General features: G+C 49.8%; 2 protein-coding genes across 3 annotated transcripts in view; both read right to left on the bottom strand.

The window, feature by feature from the left end:
• tbc1d16 (TBC1 domain family, member 16) overlaps positions 1–8,415 on the bottom strand; it is a gene marked incomplete at its 3' end in the record, with an annotated part of 41,561 nt that extends 33,146 nt beyond the window's left edge. The window contains exons 1-4 of the mRNA XM_083677830.1: positions 8,252–8,415; positions 2,223–2,432; positions 1,428–1,590; positions 663–998 (exon numbers count right to left, since the gene is read on the bottom strand). Coding sequence (XP_083533956.1) covers positions 663–998; positions 1,428–1,590; positions 2,223–2,400 — 677 coding nt within the window. The 5' untranslated portion in view covers positions 2,401–2,432; positions 8,252–8,415. The remainder of the gene's footprint in view (positions 1–662; positions 999–1,427; positions 1,591–2,222; positions 2,433–8,251) is intronic.
• Positions 8,416–9,777: 1,362 nt separating this feature from the next.
• The window catches only part of gaa (alpha glucosidase), a 13,343-nt gene continuing 13,120 nt past the window's right edge, over positions 9,778–10,000 (bottom strand). For both annotated transcript variants that reach the window (XM_083677097.1, XM_083677096.1), the window contains exon 19: positions 9,778–10,000. This exon is cut by the window's right edge and continues 34 nt beyond it. In XM_083677097.1, the coding sequence (XP_083533223.1) occupies positions 9,969–10,000 (32 nt within the window). In that variant the 3' untranslated portion in view covers positions 9,778–9,968.

Here is a 10,000-nt window from a genome sequence, read left to right as displayed (position 1 = left end):
AATTACAACCACATTCTGTCTGGTGGGGAACCGTCCGTTCTGTGCGGTGGGGCTGAGAAAGTAGCATCTGGAGTCGTGGTTTACCACCTCGTATTCAAGGTTATACACATACACACACTAAACTACAACTGCCATCTTTTTCTCTCTCTTTCTCTCTCTCTCTGTGTGTCTGTCCCCCCTCCCTCTCTATGTCCCGCCTCCCTCTCTGTCTCTCCCCCCCTCTCTGTCTCCCCCCCCCCCCTCTCAAAGTGGTGGGAATGTAATAGTGTCCTAGTGATCATGACAAGCCTTGGACATTGGGTTGCAGTTGCAGGTTCTTGTTTGCATTCGAATAAGCAGTTGCAGTTGTGTGTTTCGCCACAGCTCCCGCAAAAACAAACGTTTCATTTTTCCCTCCAAAAACACACATTCATATCAAGTGTGTGACGAACCAGTCACACACACACTCACATGTAACCAGCGGGGTTAATGGGGACCTCTCACACAGAGGACCCAGATGTGGTCTGTTATACCAAGAGAACACTGGCTTCGAGGTCTCAGGCAGGGCGACATCTCCGCTACACACACGCGAACATGCGTGTACACACACACACACCTTATCCACATCCCCAACACACACACATGTACACACACATACACACACACACACACACCCAGCTCACCTGCTCTCGTTGTCCAGAAAGACGGAGCTGCTGCTCTCGCAGAGGGCCTCGCTGACGGGCGACAGGCAGAAGGGCGAGGAGAAGGTGTCTGAGTCGGAGCCCATTGTGCTGTCCCGGCTCACCTCGTCAGCCGACAGCTCACAGGAGCCCTCGTCCCCCTCCTCCCCAGCCTGGGGCTGCTGCTGCTGGGCAGGACAGGGCTCCACGCCAGCCTCCACACCCAGGCCCTGGTGGTTCTCCACCCCGGTCCCAGTCCCCGTCCCTGTCCCGGGACCGCTACCATTCCTCTCCTCATCTACGTCCTCCTCTTGGGCGGGTGGGGGGCGGGAGTGGGGCCTGGGGGTGGGTAGGGTTGGGAATAAGAATCGCTATTACGTATAATTCAGTAGACCAACATTTAAAATTTACATTTAAAAAACCTTTTTTTTTTTTTTTTTACCTTACTGTGTGATGAAGTTCAGTTATAATTTAAATCACCAACTGCCAAAGAGTTCTGGAACACTCACCACCTAGAGTGCCAAGTGTTCTATGCGGTGTTTTACCTAGCAACAACACTCTGATTGGCTACAGAACTAAGCATCATAATTTATGCATTTTTGGTGAATAAAATCACCCTTGGCGCTCTGGAACGTTGACAATTTGGGCGACTTTAATCAGTGATCATGATAAAAGGATAACTTGAGTTAGTGTTTTATCGTGACACACACACACACACACACACACACACACACACACACACACACACACACACACAGTCCAGCCTACCTGCGGGGCCTGCGGCGGGCGTTCCTGCGGACGGGCGAGCTCTCGGGGGTGATGTAGCGCAGGGCCTCCTCATCCTGTCTCTGGATGCGGGAGTTTGGGACCCAGGTCAGGATCAGGGTGGTCCCCAGACTCTCATCCTTCTCCATGTGTACACACAGATACCCTGAGGAGGGAGGAGACCATGAGAGAGAGAGAGAGAGAGAGAGACACACACACACACACACACACACACACACACACACACACACACACACACGGAGGGAGGGAGGGAGGCACGGCCTGAGGCGAACCTGGAATCTATAACATCGACTCAGGGGGCAAAACAGGTGAAAAACCACACAACACACCAATGTTCTCACACTGTGAGACACACACAGGCTCCTCAATGAGATGGGAGACCGAGCAACAGAAATAAGACAGAACAAATACCCTGAGAGAGAGATTAGAGACAGAGAGATCTCAGATAGGAATGACTCTGGAACAAACAAGGAAATGAGGTCAGTCGAGGACACAGAGTCACATACAGCACACACTGTACAGCGCCTCAGGTGGGAGAGGAGGGTGGAGAGCATGGTCTTAGGACAGGTGTCGTCAATCTAGCGCAGACACGCGTCACCTGACCAATGGTGGGGGCGGAGTGGTGGTCTGCCTACCTGGGTTAGTGTAAAAAGACAGCATCAGAGGCTACTACCGATGGTTAGCATCAGAAGCTACCGGTGGTTAGCGTCAGAGGCTACCGGTGGTTAGCTTCGGAGGCTACCGGTGGTTAGCATCAGAGGCTACAGGGGGGCCTACCTGGGTGGTGTTCGGCCAGGCCCTGCAGGGGCTCGGCAGGGTGCACGCACACGTTGTTCTTGGAGAAGATGATCTCGCCGTCCAGGCCTCCGCGGGAGCCCCCCGACCCCCCGGGGTTAAAGGTCAGGAGGTCGGAGGCCTTGGAGGAGGCACGCCGCAGGAGCCGACCCAGAGACATGTCCTCCAGCAGAGGGACACTGAGCCCATCCTCTGGAGGGGGGGGGGGGGGGTGGAGAGAGAGAGAGAGAGGGAGGGAGGGAGGGAGAGAGGGAGAGAGAGAGAGAGAGAGACACACACTCAGGTCAGAGCCCGGTGAAAGATTGACACATTTTAACAGCAGTACACATCCTGAGTATCACATCCTTCTACAAACCCTGCAAGGCAAACTAGGGGTTCGCTTTCCTTGTGACACACTGACAGAAACAGGAAACAGTGGTTGTAGTCCAAAGAGAGCATGCCATGCTTGTATCCAACAGCCTAGCTGTCCTTGTCTGACGGGTCAACCACGGAATAAAGTATCAATTCTCTTTTAGTGTTTTCCTGTGCCACGTTTCCCATCTTGACTCCACACACACACACACACACACACTCACCTGGACCTGTAGCCGTGTGAGTAAGTGTGTGTGTGTGTCCCGCCTTGAACAAATATAGCTATCCACACAGTCATAGATGTAGATACTGTAACCTGGACACACACACGCGCAAGAGACAGTGCGCGCACACACACACACACACACACACACACACACACACACACACACATCAAAGCACCTCTCATACATTATGCATACACACCAAACCTACAGACACAGACAGACACACACAGACAGACACAGACACACACGTGAAATCCTAACCTACTATTAGCAACACACACACACACACACACACACACACGTGTGAAATCTTAACCTACTATCAGCAGCTAACAGATGTCAACATCATGAGTGGTATCATCAACATGTCACACCACCGTGACCTACAGGTTGACAGAAGCGCGGGTGGTGGATTGTGCAACGTCGCAATAACACCTATTTCCTGTTCACATGTCCTGGTAGTCTGTCTCCTGTGACTCCTAGGCCTAACCCTAACCCTAACCCTAGGCCTCTGAATCAACAATAAGACTACCCTCCATCATAACCCTAACCCTAACCCTAGGCCTCTGAATCAACAATAAGACTACCCTCCATCATAACCCTAACCCTAACCCTAACCCTAGGCCTCTGAATCAACAATAAGACTACCCTCCATCATAACCCTAACCCTAACCCTAGGCCTCTGAATCAACAATAAGACTACCCTCCATTAGAACAAGTCATCATAACCCTAACCCTAACCCTAACCCCAACCCTAGGCCTAACCCTAGGCCTCTGAATCAACAATAAGACTACCCTCCATTAGAACAAGTCATCATAACCCTAACCAACCACAGTACGTCATATGTATAATTCATTAAAAGCTGAATTTTAATATCTATAATTCATTAAAAGATGAACAACAATCTTCTCAAATCCCTGCTGGGAATAACATGACATCCTTCCTCACACAGCTGGCCACCGGTCATGTGATCTGCAGAACTTCTCTATTGGACCCAGCAGGGATGGAACCTCCTTCTCTATTGGACCCAGCAGGGATGGAACCTCCTTCTCTATTGGACCCAGCAGGGATGGAACCTCCTTCTCTACGGTGCAGTCTGACCTCAGACACATTCTCACTCCTCCTCAGTCTTTTTGGAGTTCTCTTTTGCAGCAATGACCTGGGGAAGAGTTGCAGGGGAGAGGAGAGGGGAGGGGGGAGGGGAGGAGAGGAGAGGAGAGGGGGGAGAGGAGGAGAGGAGAGGAGAGGGGAGGGAAGGAGAGGAGAGGAGAGGAGAGGAGAGGAGAGGAGAGGAGAGGAGAGGAGAGGAGAGGAGAGGAGAGGGGGGAGGAGAGGAGTGGAGAGGAGAGGGGAGGAGAGGAGTGGAGAGGAGAGGGGAGGGGAGGGGAGGGGAGGGGAGGGGAGGAGAGGGGAGGGGAGGGGGGAGGAGTGGAGAGGAGAGGAGAGGAGAGGAGAGGAGAGGAGGAGAGGGGAGGAACGAGCCAATTGAAAGCAGGGGATGATGAGGCGGCCATGACGGTACGAGGGCCAGACAGGGAGTTTAGCCACCGGCGTTACCACGGCTACCCTTTAGACAAGCGCCCCACGGGATCTTTATCAACTGTCACTCCTCCTGAATCTGCGGAATGTTCCCTCCTTTTCCTTTTCCTCAGAAAGGAGGGATAAGCCGTGTTTACCTCCACTGATTAACTCACAACCCCGCCACTTCCTCCTGTGAGGAGACTCAGACAGGAAGTCTCCTACACTGGAATGAATAATAGGAGTTGAAGCTCCCAGATTTATCGTGACGTACATATAGGACGTTTCCCGAAGGGAGTTTCCCCTGGAGCGAGGAATGTCCGCCACAAATAACTAATAATTCAAGTGTGGCACAGCTGGTAGAGCATGGCGCCAACTACGCTTGTGGGTTGTGGGTTCGATTCCCGCTGGGACCATGTATACCGAAAAGTGTATGCCCTCACTGCAATGTAAGTCGCTTTGGATAAAAAGAATAGCTAAATGCCAGATCTTATTATATTAAATAAATATGGATATGCTGTTAGATATTTGTATTCTATTCCCTTGAGGTACATGACAATATTGTGGCGGAAGACTATCGATGTATTGGCTACGATGGAAAAAGCGTCCCCATGCATCAGCAAAACTGTCTTCATCATCGCCTCTGTAGAAACGTTAGGAGTAAACCTTTGTACCCCCTAACACCCTACATTACCAGAACTTGGAATCCCCCCCAAAATATTTCTTCCTTTCTCCAGCACTGTGACTGCTGATGGCACTTGTTCTAATCGAAGGTTTAGTTGATTCACTTACTTTAGACAAATGAACTTATTTAAAGTTGCTTTGGATAAAAGTGTCTGCTAAATGACTTCAATGTAAATGTGAGCGATGGTTCCTTGGGAGATTAGTGTAGTAGCGCAGGGTAAATAGCTGCTAACCCTCTTGCCAAGGAAGAACAAACCAGGTTGAACTTGTCATACAAGGTATTTAGTGTCAACCGTAAATCCTGGACCTCCCATTCCTCAACAGGCAGATTAACGGCTGAAACTAAATGTGGGGAAGAGGGAGGGGACTACTGCAACAAACCAGTTCTCTCTGTTACAGCCTGCAGTTATTCTGGTGTGTGTGTGTGTGTGTGTGTGTGTGTGTGTGTGTGTGTGTGTGTGTACAGGGCCAAAGCAGGGCAGTGTGATATGACGATCCATATTCAGCGTGTCTCTGCCTCTCCCTCTCTCCCTCTCTCTCCCTCTCTCCCGCTGTCAGCACCTCTGTGTGTGCACATTCACACATCGTGTTGTCTCTCTGTCAGTGTTGTCTTCAATGACTGTTGCCCTGAAATACCTCCCTCCTCACAAGTGGGTCCTAGCACCAACCCAGCAGCAGGGACTTATGGACAGAGATTGGAACTTTCCAGAACACCAATAGTACCAGAACGCCTTGCTAATGAAGCCATCACGTTGCGTTGATGTTTGAATAGAGGCTCCTGCAATGAACTCCCTCTCGCGTTCGCCCAGCCTGCGAAACAACTGCCCGGAGCAAAGCTGAAGAAGCCGGAGAACAAAGAGCTTTGATTAACAAGGCTCTGGTGGACTCCTCCTGCAACCCATACCACAGGCTGGCTGACTCACTTCCATGAGCAAAACTTTATGATGGATGAGTCAATAGGATATGAATCCTCCACAGACAGACCAGGGGGGTTTTCTGGTTTAGGCGTAGTTAGGAGGCTATGCACCGAAGGAGGGAACAGCAGACAGACCAGGGGGTTTCTGGTTTAGGCGTAGTTAGGAGGCTATGCACCGAAGGAGGGAACAGCAGCAGGGAGCTTGAATTGAAGGTGTCCACTTTAAAACCTCTTAAGCTGAAGGTACTATTTGACTAATTTCCGCCTAAAAAACAGACCCAAACTAAACTGATTATAACATTAGAAATATGATGATCAGATGCAAAAGCAGGATGCCATTTGATGGGTAACACCTTGAGCTTTGGTGTGGATACGCTCTGATCAAAGTTCAGAATAACATAATACACATGACAAGGAGATAAAGTAATCAATAATCAAATTAATAATCAAATTAAAGCACGTCTTAAGAGGTTAACAAGGCTCTGGTGGACTCCTACTGCAACCCATACCACAGGCTGGGGGACTTCCATGAGGTACGAGTCAAGAGGATATGAATCCTTCACAGACAGACAGAGGGGGTTTTCTGCTTTCTGAGGTACAAGTCAAGAGGATATGAATCCTTCACAGACAGACAGAGATGGTTTTCTGGTTTAGGCCTTGTTAGGAGGCTTTGCATCAAAGGAGTGAAAGCAAATTGAATTTAAGATGTCCACTTTAAGACCCTTACTTCATTTCACATGGTTCTTAGGTTTCACATTCTGATACATTCCAATCATACGAAGAAGAGCAACTGCTACATACACTGAACCCTTGTCATTGTATTATTGTTATTATTATTATTATTATTATTATAGTATTGTTGATTTGTTTGTTGTTGAACGAGGAACTAGACTACCAAAAGCATTTCCCTACATCACTCAGTATGCGATGTACGTGACCAATAACATTTCATTTCACTTCATCTCATTCTAAAGACTGATACCATGGTGGTAGCGTGCTATTGGACATGGTATCTATGAGTGATGACGGGGCTACACCGGGGCTACACCGGGCTATACCAGGGTTATACTGGGCTATATCAGGGTGGCTATACCGGGGGGCTACACCGGGCTATACCAGGGTGGCTATACCGGGGGGGGCTATACCGGGGCTATACCGGGGGGCTATGCCAGGGGGGCTACACCGGGCTATACCAGGGCTACACCGGGGGGGGCTATACTAGGGCTACACTAGGGCTATACCAGGGCTACACTAGGGCTATACCAGGGCTACACTGGGGCTACACTGGGATACACCAGGGCTATACCGGGGGGCCTACACCAGGGCTATACCGGGGGGCCTACACCAGGGCTATACCGGGGGGCCTACACCAGGGCTATACCGAGGCTATACCGGGGGGCCTACACCAGGGCTATACCGAGGCTACACCGGGGGCTATACCGGGGGGCCTACACCAGGGCTATACCGAGGCTACACCGGGGGCTATACCGGGGGGCCTACACCAGGGCTATACCGAGGCTACACCAGGGCTATACCGAGGCTACACCGGGGGCTATACCGGGGGGCCTACACCAGGGCTATACCGAGGGGCCTACACCAGGGCTATACCGAGGCTACACCGGGGGCTATACCGGGGGGCCTACACCAGGGCTATACCGAGGCTACACGGGGGTTATACCGGGGGGCCTACACCAGGGCTATACCGAGGCTACACCGGGGGCTATACCGGGGGGCCTACACCAGGGCTATACCGAGGCTATACCGAGGCTACACCGGGGGCTATACCGGGGGGCCTACACCAGGGCTATACCGGGGGGCCTACACCAGGGCTATACCGGGGGGCCTACACCAGGGCTATACCGAGGCTACACCGGGGGCTATCGATACCCGATATCAGTGACAGGCAACATCCGTCTGACAGGGAGAGGATGGGACAGCGTTGCTGCTGCCGCAGCGGTGTTTCCGTGGCCCGACGTCCTCCTGCCTGACATCTGCTGTCGGCTTTTTTATCTGGAGTAGCGACCATCACGGATCATATTTGAGTTGAGCTGCTGGCCCCTTACCTCCCTCCATTCCCCCCCGTCACATTCATCTACATCCCAAGTCTCCCCGTAACGCTTTCTCCACACCTCGGAATATGAGCGTTTACGGAGGTCGGGAGGAAATACTAAACCACACAAGCGTATACATAATAAATGAGACACATAGGATATATTTTTCTGCTCGTCGGTATTTGTCGGCATACACCTGTACGAGCAGGGAATGAGTAGATAAATGCAGACAGAAAGCGAGGCTCTGCAGCCTGCGTCCTCACCCTCTGTCCCGCCTGGAACTACTGGCTCTGCCGCTCCTTCATCTCAGCAGCGAGGCGGCGGTAACAGTCGCTTCTATCAGCGTCGTTTGCCTGTCCGTCTTCGGTATTTTGTTGCGGAGGAGTGTGTGTTGTATCGTATCTGTACGGTCCGAAACCGGAGCGGAGTGACCTGCTATCTTTTATCTTTTAACCCAGCCCCCAAACGCCACTGCTTCCGGGATGGCAGGAGTCCTCTGCGGCCAGCAATTAGGAATTCAAAGTACGTTTATTGAGAGAACATTTCTGTCACCTACAGGGCGCAGGCAAAGCAGCGCAAGGCAATGTTCAGGAGAAATAGCAGGAATAAAAGCTTCTCGTAAGCCCTTTATCGTAGCATGACGTTTTAGAGGTCAACGCCGAAAGCTTGAACGCAGTTGGCTGATCCAGAATTCACATGTGCGCATCATCAGGACCAGAGAGAGGATCTCTGTGGAAGTCCTCGACGTCCCACGGGAGAGATAACCCATATTATTAGCAAGATGAGCAAAGAGAAACAATCTCATCTGTCTCCACTGGCTACACAATAAATTACAACTCAATAGGAGGAATTTATCAAATCAAAATAACATTTTATTTGTCACGTACATCGCATACAGCCGTAACTGACAGTGACATGTTTTGGGATCTCGCTCCTCGCTCAACAACAGTCGACAACCACCAACAATCAGTAATACAATATAATATAGTCTTACAAAAAAAAGTGACAATAGTCACTTTTATATGAATATGAAATGTTGTATGAGATCTGTATGATCTGTATCTCTTCAATATGCAATAGTGGACGATACAGTCGAGTTTACGAACCACAAGGCAGATGTGCAGCAGGTGTGGATGGGTGGATGGAAGAGATTATTTGCTGCAGACTTAAAACAACTAATGCATTCTATTAAATTCCTTGGGTGGTGACAGCTCACTAATTGGAGAATCTACAGCCGAGAAATGAGAAACAAACCACAGCCATTTCCTTCCTTTCAGAGGCTAACATAGGCTAACCTTTAACAGACAAAGTCACATGAGGCTCAACCACACATTGTAGGCCTACACAATGTCAGTAGTACAGCATGGTAACAGTAGGCTACAATAGTAAAAACTCTACCGAACAATATGATTTGTATTTCCACATTGCAAAATGACACTTGATCATCTAAGTTTCATACTACAGCAAAAAATATGAAAAATATCAGCTTTAAAGTGGTCACAAATGGATGTTACGGTGATTTTGGCAACCGTTACAAACTTTTTTGTTGTCACTTTTTGAGTTTATTAATTGTAAAATACCAGACCTCTCTTGAATACTTTCTCCCATGGGCAGATAAAGCCCCTATTCAGTGATGGAGAACAACAGTCTGAACAGGTATCCTGGCTCTTTTCAGCACAAGAAGGCCACAACATGTTGGCACAAAATCTACAGCAATATCACATATGACACTCACTCACATCACTCAATCAATCACTCACACAAAATGAATAGATCTCTCCAGTCATTTTCACCACTTTTATTAAAAAATACATGTGGAATATCAAAAGATTATTTACAAAAATGCAACAGTGTAGGCAAATCCAGGAGACTGCCCAGGGCAGCAGCAGGTAGGTGGTAATGGCAGAGGAGGAGAGGGGTGGGTCAGGACCTGGGTCAGGGCACAGAACCACGGGTACAGAACAGTAGCTAATCCCTGGGTCACAGAGTCCACTGGACCGTGAACACCTCAG

The sequence above is a fragment of the Argentina silus genome (assembly GCF_951799395.1).
Source record: "Argentina silus genome assembly, chromosome: 9".
In the NCBI taxonomy this organism is placed as follows: Eukaryota; Metazoa; Chordata; class Actinopteri; order Argentiniformes; family Argentinidae; genus Argentina; species Argentina silus.
Note: the sequence above shows the minus strand (reverse complement) of the source record. Positions and strands in the feature narration are given on the sequence as shown.